At 53.2% G+C, this 18,759-nt stretch overlaps 1 protein-coding gene across 1 annotated transcript; it reads right to left on the bottom strand.

Moving 5' to 3' along the window:
* Positions 1–151: 151 nt before the first annotated feature.
* On the bottom strand, positions 152–18,743 carry Trim62 (tripartite motif containing 62). The gene is made up of 4 exons (XM_015485303.2): positions 17,128–18,743; positions 12,404–12,660; positions 11,561–11,676; positions 152–2,509 (listed from the first exon to the last, which is right to left on the bottom strand). Exons 1-4 carry the CDS (start codon positions 17,350–17,352, stop codon positions 1,959–1,961), a joined length of 1,149 nt encoding a protein of 382 aa, XP_015340789.1. The 5' UTR covers positions 17,353–18,743; the 3' UTR covers positions 152–1,958.
* Between the last annotated feature and the right edge of the window lie 16 nt (positions 18,744–18,759).

Here is an 18,759-nt window from a genome sequence, read left to right as displayed (position 1 = left end):
AACTTGCTTTGCCTTCTCTGAAGAATGAGCAGAATGCTATCTACCCAGCAGGGGTGCTTTGTGGATTGGCCATTCTAACATACCCTTACTCCCTGGGATGGGACAAGTGGGTCTTTATGTTTGTCAGAATGAATGGAACTGACCACTGGCATCCTGTAACTTTAATTTAATACAAATTTATCATAACTCACAAATGGGAAACATTTTTAAATAAAAATACTGCTGGGGGAGGCCCAGACTCTGGAGTTGAGGGGTTGGGCAGGGCTGAGGTTTACTCTTGCTCAGGGAAGGCCTGAGTGCATGGCTGTTGGGAGTGGGAGCCCCTCAAGTTCGGCTCTTCTGGCTCCTTTCTGATGGGTGTGCTGAGACCCCAAGTACAGAGTTGAGGCCTCAGGACTAGAAAGAAAGGCCAGGGCTTGTGAGAAATCAGTGCGATCTTGCAGGCACATTCTCAGGTTGCTGCTTTTAGGTAGGGCAGGGCACCTCCGGGCTCTGTTGCTTCGAAGCCAAGGTGGGATGGAGCCTTTTCTACATAGCAGACCTGGGGACTCTCCTGGACCCCATGGTCCCATGCTTAAGATGAAGTCCTCTTTCAGGAGTGCTTCACGATGGATGCTGTGGCAGAAAATGCAATGGGCTTGCTCAGCTTGCAGGCTAAATTTCTTCTAGTGCCCTTTTTGCATGGCTGGGGCTGGAAAGAGGGAAACTACATTTCCCAGACTCCCTTGCAGTAAAGGTAGCAAATCCCTTGTAGAAATCTGGATTGGGGACCTGAGTTAGTGGAAGAGGCAGGCCTCCGGACATCCATTTGCTGGCATGGACGGTGGCAGAGGGGGCACAGTGCTGCAGTCAGCGGCTTCTGATACAGTGGCTTCCTGCAGGGGGGGATAGCTTCCCTGGTCATGACAGGATGAGTCTGGCAGCTGGGAATTTTTCTTGGAAATTTAGCAAGGACTCTACTGCTCCCTTCTGATGCAAACTCCCAGGGAGCTGGTAATGAATCCTTACCTAATTCAGCCAGCTAAAGTGGCTCTTGTTTCTGCAGCAGGATCCTAAGTGAGATAGATGCCAAGTCTGAAGGGGGGGGGGGTGTGTGTGTCTGAGCTAACAGCTCCTCCCAGTGCTCAGGTCCTGATTAAAATAACTGTTCCCAGCAGGCTTTCTGTACCCTAGCAGGTCACAGAGGCCTGGCTGCAAGGGGTAGCTGGACCAGAGTCCAGAGCTGCTGGGGACCTTTGTCATTCAGTGATGCTTGCTGTCCTGCAGGTACCATTAGCTTGTGCTCTACCTAGGTCCAGGGTGCCCTCATTCTGCCCTCAGATTTTGGGCAGGAAGGTGGTGACATGGTAACTAACATGTGGCCTCAACTACTCGGTGCCTTCCCACAGGCTACAGCATGGTCTCTGCTTTGTACAACAGTGGGGAAAGTGGAGCCTTACAGCTCTTGGTACAGGTGGGTGGAGGTTAAGAGGGGGGTTCTGTGACAACCCTAGGACCAGCTACTGCCTGTGTCCTTGGTGGGCTGGGGTCAAGGGTAAAATGACCATCACTAGCTTGGTCAGGGGCAAGACTTAGGCCATGAGACTTGAGAATTCTGTGTCTTTCAGGCTGCCAACTACTGACCACATCTGACACATCCCAAGGCCAGGCAGCTGGGCAGGAGGAGACACAGGGAGGTAGTGCCCTTTCTCTGAGGGGCTGGGGATAAGGGCTGGGTGGGGGCTGCCTTGAGGAGAAGCCATGTCACATCCTCATCAAGGTCAGAGCTTACAGAACTTTAATGCTTCAAGAGAGCTTAGGACTCGTGGAGCACGACCTCCATGTCACACACAGGGCAACGGAGGCCCCGGGGCGAACTAGTGGCCTGAGGTCTGCGGGTGACCAGGCAGAGGTGCCTGGGCCCGGGCCTCCGTGTGCAGGCGGGGCTCCTGCTGGCTGCAGCGGCCAGGAGGCCTGGACTAGATGCGCACAGTGTTGATGCGCAGGGGCTGCACGTTCTTGCCGTTGGCGTGGCTCTGGCCGGGACTGAAGTAGGAGCAGAGCTTGCCCGGGAACTTCTCCCGGAAGGTGTAGAGCCAGGACATGTCGTCGGCATTGTAGAAGATGAGCAAGCCCTGGTCGTAGTCCAGGAAGACGCCCACCTTGTCCAGCTTGTCCCGGACGTTGAGCCGCGTCCAGGGCTCGGTGCAGGCGCTATACTGGTTGCCGTCGTGCATGACGATGCAGTAGAAACCGCGGCTCGGCAGGATCTGGATGCTGCCCTTGCGGCTCGCGGCCTCGTGCGCCAGCCCGATCACCCACTGGGTCTTCTCCGCCACCACCACTTCCCAGTAGTGGACGCCACTGCTGAAGGCCTCAGAGCCCAGCACCGACACCTCCACGTCAAAGCGCTTTGGCGAGTCCTGCAGGGGCTGTGGGTGCAGGTTCCCGTAGGCCACGATGGTGCAGTCATCAGACAGGATCAGGCGCTGGTGGGCAGTGCCAGGGTCTAGGGTCAGAGCAGCTGGCACTGTGAGGGATGGAAGAGGGAGAGGTCAGCAGAGAGAACCCACTGTGCGGTGTCTCCCTGCATACAGGATTCTGGGGGGCCCCCAGGAGGCCATTGATCTGCTGTGTGACTTTGAATATAAGCTTGTCTTCTCTGGGCCTCATCTTCCTTCTCTGTAAAAAGGAAGGGTAATGGCTAAGGTCCTTCCATAGGCTGTAAGAGATCAGGGGCCATAGCTGCTTGGTCACTGCCTGATGCCCAGGGCAAGGCAGGTAGTGAGCACTCCACAAATATTTGTAGAATTAAGGAGAATGAGGTCCAGAATTTCAGAGCTGCCAGGGAGGTTGGTTAAAGATTTTTCAGGTGCTACTGCCCCCTAGAGGGTAATGTGGGAATTTGTGAGGGTGTTTGGGTTGTCTCTGATAAGAGGGATCCAGGGACCACAGAATGAAATCACCAGGACAATCCATCACATCCCCCACCAGGGATTTTCAAATGTCCCACCACACCTTCATGTGGATGAAGTTTTCTTTATAATGATCTGAAACTACAAACTTCATTTCATGTATAAACAAGAATTTTTTTTTTTTTTTTTTGCATACTGTACATACACTTTCTTTTTTTTTTTTGTAAGGCAGATTGAACCCAGGAGTGCTTTAACCCCTGAGCCACATCCTCAGACCTTTTTATATTTTATTTAGAGACAAGGCCTCGCTAAATTGCTGAGGCTGGCTTTGAACTCACAATCCTCTTGCCTTAGCCTCCAGAGCTGCTATAGGCATGTGCCTGGCTGATTTTTTTCTTTTTTATTGAGTCCAAGGGGCTCTATTGCTGAGCTACACCCACAGCCCTTTTTATTTTTTTATTTTTAGATATGGTCTCACTAAATTGTCAAGGTGGCTTTTAACTTCAGATCCTACTTTTGTCTCCCAAGTAGCTGGGATTACAGGTGTGTGCCACTGCACCTGGCTACATTTTGTTTGTTTGTTTGGGGCTTAACTAAGAATTGTTCGCTTTTCTGGAAAATACATCTCTAAGGGCAAGACCACTGATAAAAATCTGTATATATAGGACTGCATTTGAAGCAAAAGGTGTTTTACCTATAATGTGAGCACTGGAATACTTATGTTTTCTAATGTGGTTCTGAGTGAACTTCTACTCGTTGACAAATAAAATATTTTATTATAAATAATTTCCTTCTATTTTCCATTATGTGAGTGTATGTGTATAAATATGTGTGTATGTATAGTGTGCATATGTGTACACATACATGTATACTTGAAATGGTGATGAGATTATATGACTTTTGTAACATTACAAATTATTTAATATGAAAAGTAGAAAATGTGTCTGAAAAAGTAAACAATCTCTAATTCTAAGCCACTTCTTCCATTTGATAGGGGAAAACTGAGACCCAGAGAGGAGTCGGGACTCTTCTCAGGTCAGCAGATACAGGCGGAGCTGGGACTGAGCAATGCCAGCCCAGTCCGGCCCGGCCCTCCCTGCTGCCCATCTCTCACCCTGCCCCACCTCACTCAGGCCCAAAACCTTTGCCTCACAGTTCCCTCTCCTGCCTCCTCTTTGCTGGCATGACCAGGTTCAGGGGGCTCTTCTCTAAGGGCCTGTCCTTGGGGTCTTCCTGGTGGCTAGGAGTTGTGCTCCCCTGCCTCTGAAATTCTTGAGCCATGTCCATGTCCCTGTGCTCGCATCTTTGCCCCAGGAGGGTAAGGACTGGATCCTCCTGACCTCGGCCCTCCCCTGTGTGCCCAGGGCTCAGCACAGGACCTGGCACAGGCCAGGCTTCTGGAAATGCTCACCAAACCAGGTTGACCCTGTTTTTGTTGGGCAGGTGGTGCAGGCTGGGTCACCTGCCTGTGGGCTGGCCATACCGGCTTAGCAGGTCTCATCTCAAGTCTCAAGAACTCTTGTCAAGACCTCTGTTTACTCTGTCTCCCCAGGGAGCTGATAAACAAGCCATAAGGGGAGGGGAACCTGGGATCTGCTCCCCTTAGGTCCCATGGCCATTTCCAGGACAGAGCAAGAGAGAGGAGAGGACATGTGGGAGGAGGGGATCCTGCCACATGTTCCGCAGGGTGAAGGACTTCACCATCCACTTCCCTCTTGCCTTCCTTAACTGGTGGAGCAGGGACAGGATGACATGGCTGGCATTCTACCCCCTAATTCTGTTGCCTCTGTGGGCTGCGCACACACAGAGAAATAAAATGGCTCACTGATGGTGACTGTCCTTGTTGGGAGTAATGCCCATCCCTGAACCTTGCTCCTGTTCATTCACCCACTAACAAGCCGACCACAGCCTGGAGCAAGCTCCTGTCACCATCTCTTGTCAGGAGTAAACTCAGCTTTTTACTTTCCTTTCTTCTCTCCTACTCTTGGGAACCTGAGGGCTATATGCAAACAGTGACTCTGTGAACAGAGGGGTAAAAAAAAAAAAATTCTCCATCCGGGACCTAAAGAAGAGGAGCCAGGAGATGAAAGGCACTGGCTGTCATTAGATGAAGGCTTTGCCCACAGTCTGACTGGTCCCAGGGTAGCTGGTCAGAGCTAGAAGTCTCCTGCCCCTTGGAATGTGGGCAATTCCCATAGAGGGGTGGGAAGGGAGGAGGTGGAGGAGTGTGTGGGTGGAGGGGGGCCAGGGAGCCAAGAACTTAGTCAGATGCAGATGGGCCACCCCTACGGGCAGTGGGATGTGTCTGTGCAGAGGGGTGGGAGGGATGGGGGGGGGGCGAGTCCCTGCCTGGGTGATGGTGGCCACAGCTCTGAGTGCCCTGGAGAACGTGGCCCTCCTGTTTGAGGCGTTTGGGATTATGGACCAGCAACAGCTAGAAACGAGAGTTGCTTGGAGCAGAAAGACCTGGGTGTGGGGGGAAACTGGCAGGCATGCCTGGAAACAGCTTCAGACTCTCAAGTCTCCAGGGCCACATGGGCCACTCACTTCTGAGCCACTGGGATGGGCTCCAAGGGCTCCCTGTGGTTCTGGGAAGGTGAAAAGAGAGGCACCCGCAGGGCAGAGGAAATCCTGATCCCCACCTCCAGTCCTGCAGGTGGAGGAGGGCAGGGCTTGCCACTCTTTGGGTAGGACTCAGGCGAGGCCTGGGGTTCTCCTTGGGGAGAGCTGCTTGGATTCTAGGGAGGCTTTTCCAGTCCCAAGGGCAAGGCCAGAGGGGGCATGGCAACACCTTCTCCCCCACTGGGAAGTCAGTCCCTGCCTGTGGCAGTCCCTTCATCCATCCTTGACCCTCAGGAGAGGTGACAGATCCTACAAAGGCAGTCCTCTGGGCTCACTATCTTACAGGTTGGGCTCATTTCTAGGTCGTGGGACTCTGAACCTATAAACACAGAGAGCTGAGCATGTGTCTTGGTCCTTGAAGCCTCTCTGAGACCTCCAAGTCAAATGGCATTTGGGACTAGGGAGGCCCCAGGAAATGTGTCCTGGTCTCTAGTCACCTACCACAAAGAAAGCCCTCCAGAGGCACAGCTTGACACCACCACTGGGCAGCTTGGCAGCCCCATGGCTTGTTTCTTTGTTCTCAAGGACAGCGGGGCCAGCTGCACAGGCCTGACAGGACAGGAAATACGTCAGCTCTTTTCTGCAGCCAGGCATTTAAAACCAGGCCTCAGGTCCCCGAGTCCTCCCACCTACACTCAGCCTGCAGCTGCCTGAGCGGGCACCACAAAACATCTGCATACCCTCTACCTGTGGGGACCCCACAGTAGTCCTAAGAGCACAAATTACTATACCCTCATTTTCCAGAAGAGAAAACTGAGGCTCTTCAAATGAGTTAAGCGATTTGCTCAGGTTGCCACCTGGGGTGAAGCAGAGTTAGAACGTGAGCTGACGTCTTTTCACATCATGTTCTTTCCTTCACGTGGCTCCAGAAAGCCTGTTCAGCAGGACCGAGGAACCATCAGAGGGCCAAGTACTTACTAAGTTATAGGATTATTGCCCCCAATTTTAATTTAATTCTCATATGTAACCTGGGAAGCCAATGTGACTTTCCCTGTTGTATAGGTGAGGAACTAAGGCTCAGATGGGGGTGCCCTGCCTTGGGTCCCCTGGTCAGGCAGTCAACACACTGGGACTCAAAATGACTGGGTTCAGATGAGCAGGAGGTGGGGAGAGGGCTGCCTGGGGGTGGGGTGGGAGTGGGGAGGCAGCAGGAGGAAGAGGAACAGTGTCTGGTTCCTTGGGACAATAGGTTGCTTAGCCCTCTGGGAAGCGGGCCAGGTAGGGGAGGGCAGAGAGGGGAGGGCTTCCTAGAGTGAGGTCAGGGGTGGGTGGGGGTGGTGGGGTGGGGGGAGCTCCGGAGCAGGGGCCTGACAGGTGGTAGATGGGTTCTCCAATGATCCAATAGGAAGCCAGGGCCATAGGGGAGGGGCAGGCAGGAAGCTGCTAGAACTTGTGGGCTAGGTCCCTAGGGGCACCGCTCCATTTGGACATAAAGGGCTCTGGTGCTGGCAGAGGAGCCAGAGTGACTTCACAGGCCTCACAGACAAAGGAAGGGGCCCAGCCAACAGGATCACTGCTCTCTGAAGTCCGGGCCTCTGCTCCCGGTGGGATGTTTGGGGCACACAGCTGCTGCCTCAGCTTGACTGCAGGCACTGTTTGGCGGGGGCAGTTTTGCTTCTCAAGGGACATTAAGTCACGTCCAGAGATACCTTGGGTTGTTATGATGAGGGGGCGGGGCTACAGCATTTAGTGGCTAGAGGCCAGGGACTCTGCTAAGCATCCTGCTGTGCCCAGGACAGTGCCCCCAAGGCCTAAAGTCAGTGGCACTGAAGGTGGAAAAACCCTGCCGCTGGGCAGTCAGCAATTCCCCATGTGTCTGCTCACTTGTGAAGAAGCCCAAAAGGAATTCAGGCATCCTGTCATTCAGAGGGGGAAGCTGAGGCTAAGGGGAGGAAGGGACTTATCTTATACTGTACAGTGAGTTCCTTCTCTCAGCGGTTTACTGAGCACCTATGATAGGCCTGGTTCATTTCCAGGCTGCTAGAAAATGGACCCTTCCTCCAGAAGTGGACTTCTGCTTCATCCTCTTCTTCATTCATCAACACATACTGACTGTGCTGGCTGCTGGGGATGAATCAACCCTGGGCCCTGAGCCTTCAGAGCTCACAGTCTGGAGAGAGAGACAGCCACACAGATGGTGGCCAAACAGTGAGACCAGGAAAGCTTAAGCAAGGCCCTGTGGAGAAACCCAGGAAGGCTTCTCGCAGAGGTGTTTAAGACACGAAGGAAAAGCAGGAGTTGGCCATAAGGACTGAGGATGGTGTGTGAGGCTCTAAAGAGTGTGAGGAGGGAGAACAGGGCTCACTTAAGACCTGAAGGGGGTTCAGTGTAGCTGAGTGAGATATGGATGGGAGGATGAGGGGGCTCTTGAACGGCAGGAGGAGGTGCCAGCCTGCCTCTCTGGGCTGACAGGGATAGAGCAGGTGGACACTGAGGCTAAGAGCTCCCAGGCCTCCTGCACAAGGGGCTCCCCTGACCTGTGGCTCAGGAGAACAGCGGCTGGGATTCCTGCCTCCCTCCGGTGGCCCTCAATCTCCTGGTCCCTGTGTGGGGTTCCCCCAGGGGTGGGAGCATGCTGTGGCCTCTACCTCAGGAGGGCAGCCCAGAACTCCTACCCAGGCTGCTAGAAAGTGGACCCTTCCTCCAGCTGTTGCCTCCTTTCCCACGGAGAGCAGAGGAGAGCAGAGAACCGTCTCTGAGCCTGCATCACTCCGTGGAGGTCAGTAAGGACATATCAGGCGAGGCCTTCAGTCACCTGCAGGGAGCCTGGCTCTGTGGTCCAGCACCCTCTCAATGACTGTCCTAGCGCGTCTCCATCCCTCAGGGACTCAACTGTGAATGCCCTGGGGTCATTCATGCCCCTGCCCACCCCTACTCCTTAGCCTTCGGCACTCAGCTCAAACATCATCTGTTGCCCAGCCTCCCGCCAACTCCACCCACAGCCTCCTGTTGCCCCTTCTGGGTGTCCATGGTACCTGGGAGTCCCTGGTCATAGCCTTGTCCCACTGGACTCTTGAGATCTGGTTGCTTGCCTTTCTCTCCTGACTCCTGAGGATGTCTTGAAGGATTTTTATTGTTTGTAGAGTAAAAGAATAATCCAGACAGGTGGGAGAACTCTGACTGCCGTGTGACCTTAGAAAGACAGTGAGCCTCTCTGAACCTCAGTCTTCCCAGGTGTCCGCAGGCTAGAGAATGGCGAGTGAGCTTAATTGGTAAGGTTACAGGCTCTGGGGTCTGACCTGGGGGTCTAAAGGCTGGCTGTACCTTTTATAGGTTGTGACCATGGACAGGCTTCTAACAGCTTTGTGCCTTAGTTTCTTCATGATGGTACCTACCTCTTAGGGGGAATTCCCTCCTTTATCTGTATCTCACCTCTCAAGGGCAGGTGCCGACCCAGGCACAATCAGGGGTCCTCACTGCCTGAGGCTTGAATCTGCCCTGTGGTGCAGCTGTGTGGTTTGCAGGAAAGCACTGACCTCCCAGGCCCAGGGTCGGCTAATGCACTAGAAACCTGCTTTCTCCTCTCTCTGCAAACCTCCTACCACCTCCTCCTCATCTCAGCTGACAACTTCACTTCCCACCTCATTGGGGAGGTGATGCCATCAGGGATGCTTCCTGCAAGCTCCCACTCTGCTCTGCTGCCCATATTCCACCCTTTCCAGGCTTCTGGAGATAGACTGTGTAAGTTCCTGGCAGAGGCCACCCCTCGGCAAGCAGCAGATCACGCCAAGGATGGTATCCAAGGCCGTGGCTTCCACAATTCTCTCCCTCTTTTTGGTATTTATTTATTTATTTATTTTTGGTACTGAGGATTGAACTCAGGGGTGCTTTACTATTGAGCTACATCCCCAGCCCTTTTTATTTTTTTTTTTAATTTTGAGACAGGGTCTCCCTAAGTTGCTGAGGCTGGCTTTGAATTTGCAGTCCTCCTGCCTCAGCCTCCTGAGTCACGGGGATTACAGACGTGCACCACTGCATCCGGCTTCTGCCTCTTGATTCTGCCCTTCTACTGCCTCTTTGCCATCAACCCATGAGTAGACTGCTATTCCTTCTCCCTTACAAAAATAGCCACTCAACAGTCCCTCTCCCTCCCGTATGTAAAGTTCCTTGAAAGCGTCGTCTCCACCTGCTGTTTCCACTTCTCTCTTGGATGGGCTCCAATCAGGCCTTTGCCCCACTGCGCCACCAAAATAGCTCTTGCCAAGGTCACCGACGATCTCGGTGTTGCTAAACCTGGAGGAAGGTCTGTTTGGGGCTCTACCATGCTTGGTTCAGCAGCCTCTGCCACCATGAACCACTCTCCTTCTGGAAATGCTTCCTCTGCCCGGCTGCCAGGACACCCCCAGGCTGCCCTCCTGCCCGTCTGACTGCTCCTTCTCGGTCTCCTTGGCTGGGTCTCCTCCTCTCCATGACTTACAGCAACGCCCTCAGGCTCCGATGTTACAGTGCCCCCCCCCTTTCTCCCTACCCTAACTTTCCAGGTGACCCCATCCCGTCCATTCAATGCTGGCCATAGGCTGATGACACCAGGCCTGACTTCCTCCTGGACTGCGGACCTGTGGTCTCAATGCCTTTCAAACGTCAGCACAAGGTGTTCAGTGGGCACTGCCAACCTCACATGCTACAGCTCCACGCTTCCAGACACTTCGGCCAATATCCTGTCTTCTCTATCTTCCTTCTCTCACACCTGAGTCCAAATTTCTTGGCAAGTCCTGTTGAATGGCCCTTCAGAATAGATCCACAATCTGGCTACTTCTCACCCCCTCCAGCACCACCATCCTGCTCCAAGTCACCAGCATCTCTCACCTGGGTTATGCAATGGTCTCCTATCCAACTTCCCAGCCTCTGCCCTTTACCACCTTCTGTCGATTCTTAGCCCAATAGCCACAGGGGTTCTTTAAAACTTAAGTAGGCTCAGGTCACTTCATTGTCCCAAACCTCCAATGGTTCCCTTCTCATTCAACATAGAATTCAAAGTTATAACGCTGGTCTGTGGGCCCTTATGGTCTGGCTACTGCCGCCTTCCTGACCTTTTCCTCACTCTCCCTCTCATTCACTCTACTCCAGCCACACTTGGCTCCTTACTGTTCCTTGAACATGATAGTCATGCTTCTGCCTCAGGGCCTTTGCACTTGCTGTTCTCACTGCCAGGAGCCCTCTTCCCTCAGATACCCACATGACTCACCCTCCTTCCTTCAGGTCTTTTCTTCCATGCCCGCATCCTTATCTAAAATCTCTCTCCTATCAGCATCTAATGTACCACAATGCACTATGTGTATTTGTTTTTTGTTTTACTTACTCACTTTTGTTTACTTTCTCATACCCTAGAATGTAAGATCTGTAGGATAGGAATTTTTGCCTGTTTTGCTCACTACTCCACCTCTAGCACCTAGAACAGTGTCTGGTATGAGAAAGGGGCTTGATATGTACCACGTGTATCCAGTGACTTGCTGGAGTGCCAGGGCCTTGGTACAGAAGGCCCCCAATTGATGTTTTTTTTTTAACCTATGTTGGTGTGAAAACGATAGGCATTCAGGAGAAATGTATTTCAAATTTTGACTTTTGATCTCTTCCCAGGGTTGGTCACATGTGGTATGACACTCGGGTGTTTCTGGGCAGAGGCACAAACTGGGGGCCGGTTAGTCACATGATCCCAAGGAGAAACAACCAATAATCCTCTTTTGGTGCATTGCTAAGGGGACGCTCTGCAGGTGAGCTGTTAAAGGCATTTTCACCACAGATGGGTCACTGAGAGGTGACCCTGTCGTTGGTGAAGGAGCACCTGCAGCTCCCTGGGGATGGAACGGCCTCATGGGGTCCTCTGAGGATCCCTCAGGATGAGCAACTGCACAGTGCCCAGCACAGGTCCTGGGGCACAGCAAGCTCAGCAAGGCACCCTGGGTTCCCTCCCTCAGACTGTGTTTAGGACCTGGGGCCCAGCGGGCTGGGACCATGTGCTGCCTGGCTTCAGCCCATCAGAGACCATTCCTACCTGTGCCCCCCACCCGCCTGCCGGCCTCTCAGGGAGGGACAGGGAACCTCACCTGGGTGGATGTCCTGGAACAGGGACTTCCAGATGGTGTACTGCAGGGGGCCCGTGTACTTGGAGGTCGGGAAGTCTTCGTATGTCAGGTTGGTCTCGTGGATTTTCCCCTTGAGCCTGGAAGGACAGCAGGAGAGAAGGCTGCACGGGGGACTGGGTTCCTGCCCGGTGTTGGGGCCCCTTGGCCACCTTCAGGGCAGCTGACAAAGGGTGAGGTCATGAGTGAGAAGGCTGTGGGACTCAGGTACAGGTGCCTGCTTGTGCCACTGCCGACCTCTCTAGCTATTACCCTCAGTTTTCTCATCTATAAAATGGGCACTAGCTAGAACCTGCCTTCTAGGATTGTCACGAGGGTTACATGGCACAGTGGACAGAATGCTTAGCACAGTGTATGGCTCAGGGCCAATGCCACGGGCATGAGGCTGTGACCAGTGTTGATCCCAATAACTAAGTATTATTATCAAGGGTGGCCTCGAAGCCAGAGAAGCCTGGGCTTGAATCCTGGCTCCATCACCTAGCCGACGGATCTTGGCCAATTGATCTGGCTTGTTTGTGCCTCAGTTGCCACATGTGTGAAATGGGGATGACCGTGATATACTATATAACATAAAGAACATAAGATATAATACAGGTACCTACCACGTGATCACAGATATTGCTATTACTTGTACACTATTGGCAGGATATATTAAACACAGAATAGTCTAGATGCATGGAGCCTTTAGCCCAAGCTCTGGCACACAGTAGGTCTTCCATAAATGATCGATGGAGACATGCATGATCAAGTTCTCTGCTGACAACCCATCTGTCTCCACCGCCACCGCCTCGCCCAGGTGGCACGTACCTCTCAGATAGGGAGGCCACCCCGGCCAGGAAGGTGTGCCGGTCGGTCTCTGCCAGCCGCTCCTGCAGGATCTGGGCCCCCTCCTGCACCTTGCGCAGCTGCTGGCTGTAGCGCTGGACCTTCTGCTCGATGTCGGTCAGCGTGCGGGCCGTGTCCGCCTCCAGCTCCTCCAGCATGGCCTTTTGCCGCTCTCGCAGCAGGCGGTGCAGCCGCTCAAAGGCCTCGCCGATGGTGGTCCGCAGGCTCTTGGTGGAAGACTGCGGGGACAGTGGTCAGGGGTTATGGCAGTGGGCGCAGATGAGGGGAATCCAGGTGAGAAGAGGAAGCCGGGAGCCTTGGTTGCAGAGAGGGAGGGTGGGAAAAGGCTGTGCAGGGGGCACGGCAGGCACTCGAGGATGCTGGTACAGAAGCCCTGGCGTGGCGGGGACAGCAGTTAGTGTGGCCCATTAGGAAACTAAGGCCGTGGTCCAGGTGAAACGATGAGTTTGTAGCGGGCAGAGAGGGAAGAGGACTCTGCCTAGATATCTGGCACTGAGGCAGGAGGGACAGGGAAGCTGGGGGAGGGAGAGGGGACACTGTGGAATGACATCTTTTGTCCTTCCTTTTCTCTCTCCCTCCTGTGTCCTGGGGATTGAACCCAGGGCCTCAGGGTTGTTGGTAAGCACTCTGCCCCTGAGCTACACCCCCAGCCCTAGTTTTTCTTTATAATGACTCACAAGGAGATCACAGAGGTCAGAAAGCTTCATAAACTGCAAAGTGTGTGGCTGACCTTGGTGGTCACTCCCCTGATCTGCCACCCCTGAGACTCCCCCAGTTAAGGAACAAGAATACAGTGAGGGTCTCTGCCAGGGCAGGTGAGTGTGGACAGGTGGTTCTCAATGCCATGCAGGTACTGCAAGGCTCAAGAGGGCACGGGGCAGTGAAGGGCACTGGGCAGTGAAGGGCACCAGCTTCGGTGTCCCACAGCCTGGGTAATAGTCCCAGCTCTGTCTCCAGCTGTGGCAACTTCAGCACTGTCAGCCTTAGTTTTCCAACCCATGAATGGACTAATACAAATGAGATTGCAGGGCTGTGGTGAACAGATGTGAGGGGTTGTTCCTGCCCCCAAGGACAGGGTCCCAGGTGCGGAGAAACAGCCAGGTTATTGAAAAGGGATCCATTAATGGGTATGTCCTGGGAGTCCCCAAGGGCAGGTGGCCTGAGGAAGCTCTAGGCACCATTTGGGGGTCAGGGGAGAGGTGGAGGGAGCGGCCTGGGGAAAGACTGAGAGTCAGGAGACACAGGATGTGGCAGCATGTGGGGCCTGCCTCTGCAGTTTCACTTTGCAGGATTCTGGCTGGCAGTTCTCGGAGTCAGAGACCCCACTGTGTTCAGTGCCCTGGGCTCTGTGGGAGGCTCCACAAAGGCTCAATTAGGGCCTGTTCCCTCCCGTGGTGGCTGCCCGCCTGCAGGAAGAGCTGCTGGCAGCTGGCCAGCCTCCCTGCGCATGCCCACCCAGCGAGCCAGGCAGACAAAGAGGGGATGGAGGAGAGCCTGGGGATGGGAAACCAGGCTGCCACTGGCCTCCACTGGCCTCCCCTCACCCCTCACCCAGGGAGGCTGAGGCTGCTGCTGCTGGGGGCATGGGATCTCCCTCCCCCAACCTCTGGAGCTAACCTCCAAAGGCCCCCAGGCCCCATGGCCACTGGGTCTGGCTCCTCCCAGACCACTCTGCAGTGTTTGCCTGCTGACCACCCTCTGCTGTTGGAAGTCCTGGTTTGCATCTCATCTCTGGCTGCTCCTCCTCTTCCACCCAGGTTTCTCGGGACACATCCAGGCCAGCTCCTTCCCATCTCTCCCTCATCTTTATCTAATGCTTACTGTTCTAAGGCTGGCTCCAAAGTCCATAGGGATGGCTGGGCTGGGCCTGGCGCAGGATCACTTTTCCAACTCTCTCTCCAACACGTCCCTCCAACTCATTCAGTCCCCAAGTCAACTCCAGTCTTTGCCAACAAGCTCACTGCCAGTGGTCCTTCTCAAGTGCAAGCTGGATCACAGCCCATACTGGGTTTAAGGACCTTCCCTGGCTTTGGATGACAGCAAAATGCTAAATATCTTAGCCTGGATCCAAAAGCTCCTGTCAAGTTGGTCCCAACTGACCTCCCTAACATCGCTGCGCCGGCACTTCCGCATGCCTAGAACGACCCCTCCCAATCCATTATTCATTTGGCAAATTCCTACTCACCCTATAAAACCCAGCTTGAAAGCTACCCACCGAGAGACCTCCTTTAAACTTTTCAGGGAGTTAGATATTCCCAGAGCCTTTTATAAACTCTCTTAATACATTGTCTTCCACGTTGTCTCCCCAGCTTGTGCATGAACCCTTCCTGAGTAGGAATGGCATTTTTCTTTCTTTCTTTTTTTTTAAATTTTTTTTAGTTGTCAATGGGCATTTATTTTATTTATTTATATGTAGTGCTGAGAATCAAACCCAGTGCCTCACACGTGCTAAGCAAGCGCTCTACCACTGAGCCCCAGCCCCAGCCCCCAGGGCATTTTTCTCAGCCCTTTGCCCACCCCAGGGCCTAGCACAAGGCTGGCAGTCAGGGGCTACTTGAGGCTGAAGGAGAAAGGGCCTTGCTCATGATCACTTCACATAGCTGGGCAGAGAGTCCATTTTCTTTCCAGAATGGGGATCCGGTGTCCCCAGGATAAAGAGAATACATAGAAAAAGAGGTGGAGGCAGGGAAAGACCAGCCCAGAAGTGGCACATCAGATTGATGGCCACCCCAAGAGCTCTGAGCATGTCCCCTAGGGTCCTCCCAATCTATCCACTTGACTTTCACAAAACCCTAGGCCTGCCGAGGGCACCCCGGAGACCTCCCAGCATGAGGCTGGAATGTGCATTGGGCTCTGCAAAACTGGGCAGTAAGCGCCCTGTTGGCCACTTACTAGCTTGTGGGGCCTCAGGCTGGTCCCTCAACCTCTCTGTGCCTCAGTGACCTCACTGATAAAATTGGGATTAAAAAACATCTACTTCCAAAGTCCCCCTCCCTCCCACTGCTTTTTCTACAAATACAGTTTGTATGTCAGACACTGTGCTAGGTTTTGGCAAGTCCTGCTGGGATGGAGGTGACATTCTGTGGGATTTGGTAAGACACTGAAGCAGAAGCACAGTTCTCAGCATGGAGGAATGTTCGGCCCAATGGGCGTGCCTTGTGGGCCTGCTTTCGTCCTTGGCTGGGAAAGCCGCTCCCATCCCTGGTCTGCCATGCCCCCCCGAACACCCAGGGGCTTGGGGGAGCTATGGCCCTTTTAGAAAAACACCCTTCCAAGAATGCATCACCCTCAGGGTCAACCAAGGAAAACACAGGACCGGAGGAGGGAGATCAGACAGGCCCCAGGCTGGGTCACTGGAGGGGCGGGCGCCATAGGAAAGCAAAAGTCAGGCACCAGGTGAAATATGACCTCCAAGTCTCCATAGGCATTTCTTGTATAAATACCCCAGTCCAGACAGGAAGCAGGGCTGGGGGAACTGGAGGGGGAGGTGGCCCCACAGGACCCCCCCAGAGGCATACAGATGGACAGGAAAGCAGGGGAGGAAGAGGTCAGTGAAGAAAAACAATAATGGGGGAGAAGAGAGGAGAATACTGCTGGCCGGGGGAAATGGACCCTCGAATTCCCTCTCATCCAGAGAGGCTCTGAGTTGCTTCTCAGCACAGGGTACAGAATTACCAGAGAGCTGGGGAAACTGAGGCTGCAAGAAGCAAGGAGGCTATAGTTCTCTGACTTTTTCATCTCCTTCCCACTAAGAGGCAATACCCAGAGGCATTCCGGAATGTTCTCTGAAGAAATATATGTCATGACCCTCCTGAGACCCCACAGTGGGTTGGTGGCTATGCTGGGGCACAGATGTGAGTTTCTAATGGCCTCTGCAAGCCCCAGGCTGAATTCTGGAGGCTCAGGGCATTCCCAAGGCTCCTTTCTGCCCCTAGATTTCATGTAGAGTCACTTTGTAAGGGAGGGGGGACTTGTAGTCTTGAGGTTCTGAATGGAGCCCCGCAGATCCTCGCTGTATGGATAGGAAGGCTGGGGACCCAGAAAAGTGTGCAATTTACCCAAAATCAGTGGTGGGACCAGAACCCACATTCTTCCTCTCAGGTCAAGGGAAAACTCCCCACATCCTCAACGCTGTAGCCAGACTGCAGGGCTTTGTACAACTTTTTTGTGTCCACATCTCTGTGGCCTGAGTGCAAGAGGGGGAATGACACCAGGGCTGGCTGCGAAGGGAGGAAGAGGTCAGTGAAGAAAAACAATAATGGGGGAGAAGAGAGGAGAATACCGCTGGCTGAGAGAAATGGACCCTCGGATTCCCTTTCATCCTGAGCTCAGGGTGGCTTCCTTGGTCAATGGGCATGTTTAATAAGGGCGGAACAAAAGGAGACTGGGTACATTTTCCCAGCCCTTCAGGATTCTGGAGGTTTCCGAAAGTCTCTGATCTCACCTGCAACTTCCATCCACATTGGAAAGGGAGAAAGGGCCCAGCTCAGTCCCCTTGTCATCTGGGAGTGGGTTCCTTGCTCCTAGTCCCCATCGATTCACTTTTACAGAAACCTCCCCCTCCTCCCTGAGGCTGCCTCTTACTCCAGGTTCAGCCCCTCCAAGCCCCAGGGTGGACAGAGGCTCCGCCCCCTCTGAGATGACCCCGCCCCTCTAAGCCCCGCCTCCACACCCAGCTGGCTCACCTTAGTCTCCGCCAGCTGTCGCTTAAGCAGCTGTAGCGCCTCCGTGTGCTCCCGCTCGCTGTCCTGAAGGGCCTGAAGCTGCTCTTTCAGCTCCCTCTGAAACACACACAGGTCCGGCTTGGGGGCTTGGGTGACACGTGCCCAGGTATTCAGCGGTGATGGACGGTCCAGCCCTCCTAGACGCCAGGGCATTACCCTGGCTTTGTGCCGCGCTTCGGTCAACATTCATGTGGATTGCTGTGTTGTCTTGGCACCAGAGTCAATCCCGGTTACATTTCAACCACCAAGTCCTGTAGGGTCTGTATCGTAAATGTCTCCAGAATCTGTTCCCACCTTTCACCTTTCACCAGGAGTTTTGCAAAAGCCACAAACACACATTTCCCCACTCTGCCCCTCCTGAGCTGCTGCTTCTGGGAGTAGACCTTTGGAGGCAGCAAGGTTTTGGTGGGAAGCAAGGTGGGAAACCGGATAACTACCCACATTGTCTGAGCGCTCAGCTCGGGCTAGACACTGCTGTCGGCACTTGGCTTATTATTAATTCATTGGAGCTTCTGGGTAACCCTAAGCTAGGCACTATGATTCTACTTTTAGATGAAGAAAAAGGCACAAAGAGGTCAAGAAACTGGCCACAAAGCATACCAAGCATGTAAGGGTAAGGTCAGAATGAGAACTAGGACATCTGGTTCTGAAGACCATGATCTTGAAGCCAAGTGACATGTTTGCAACAGTGGTGACACCCAAGATAATTATGAACAAATCTATGCTAGACAATACATCACCATTTGAAATAAAAACATGATCAGGATTACTTATATTTCCTTTGTATGAAATTCCAGTGTGGCTTAGCAAGGAGTGGCTAATGAATGTTGGCCTTGTTTAAAATTTTGATATTTTGCTCATTATGAATTTTTGCATTAATTTTTGACTGAAGAAATACTGCAATACTGCATTGCCTATTATTCATGTGGATTGCTGTGTTTTTTGGCACCAGAGTCAATCCTGTGCTCCCTCCCCTGACCCTGGCCCCAGCTGTCCCCATCATCCAACCCTAGGACTCCCCTCCGGCCACAGTGAGTTTGGCTCTGCTCCTCCAGCACCTTGCACTCCCTCCAACTTAAAGACACTGCATTTGCTGCTTCCTCTGGCTGTCCCTTCACCATCAGGGTTTCTCAAAGTGACTCCTTTGTATCATTGACTTATCAATTTCGTTGCCATCTCTGGGGATCACCCCAGGGACAGTGGCATCTGCTTACACCTCTGTCACATTCCCAGCTCCAGGGTCTTCACCGTACCTCCCACTGCCTGGAATGGCCTTGCTTGTTGACTCGCCTGCGTGTTTCCTGCTTGTTTCCTTCAATGTAATGGGAGTTCCATGAGGGCAGGAATCTTAACTGGCTTGATTGCTGCTCTATCCTAGTGCCCAGAACAATTCCTAGCAGGGGCCTCAATCAGTATTTGCCAGATAAAGATTGGGATGCTAGGTGCTCCCCAGCATAAGGTCTAGCTGTCTGCACTTATTTATTTATTTTTGGTGCTGGGGATTGAATCCAGGGGTGCTTTACCACTGAGCTACATCCTCAGTCCTTTTTATTTTTGAGACAGATCTCACGAAGTTAATGAGGCCTGGCCTCA

Source organism: Marmota marmota, unplaced genomic scaffold (genome assembly GCF_001458135.2).
Source record: "Marmota marmota marmota unplaced genomic scaffold, marMar, whole genome shotgun sequence".
NCBI lineage: Eukaryota > Metazoa > Chordata > Mammalia > Rodentia > Sciuridae > Marmota > Marmota marmota.
The sequence above is the reverse complement of the archived record's forward strand: the minus strand, read 5'-3'. Positions and strand labels throughout refer to the sequence as shown.

Excerpts from the sequence above, each read along its gene's own strand:
- Trim62 (XM_015485303.2), bottom strand. The coding sequence starts at position 17,352 with ATGTTGACCGAAGCGCGGCACAAAGCCAGGGTAATGCCCTGGCGTCTA. Across the intron at positions 12,661-17,127 it reads GACAGCTGGCGGAGACTAAG|TCTTCCACCAAGAGCCTGCG; the intron begins GTGAGCCAGCTG and ends CTGTCCCCGCAG. Across the intron at positions 2,510-11,560 it reads GTTCCAGGACATCCACCCAG|TGCCAGCTGCTCTGACCCTA; the intron begins GTGAGGTTCCCT and ends CATCCCTCACAG.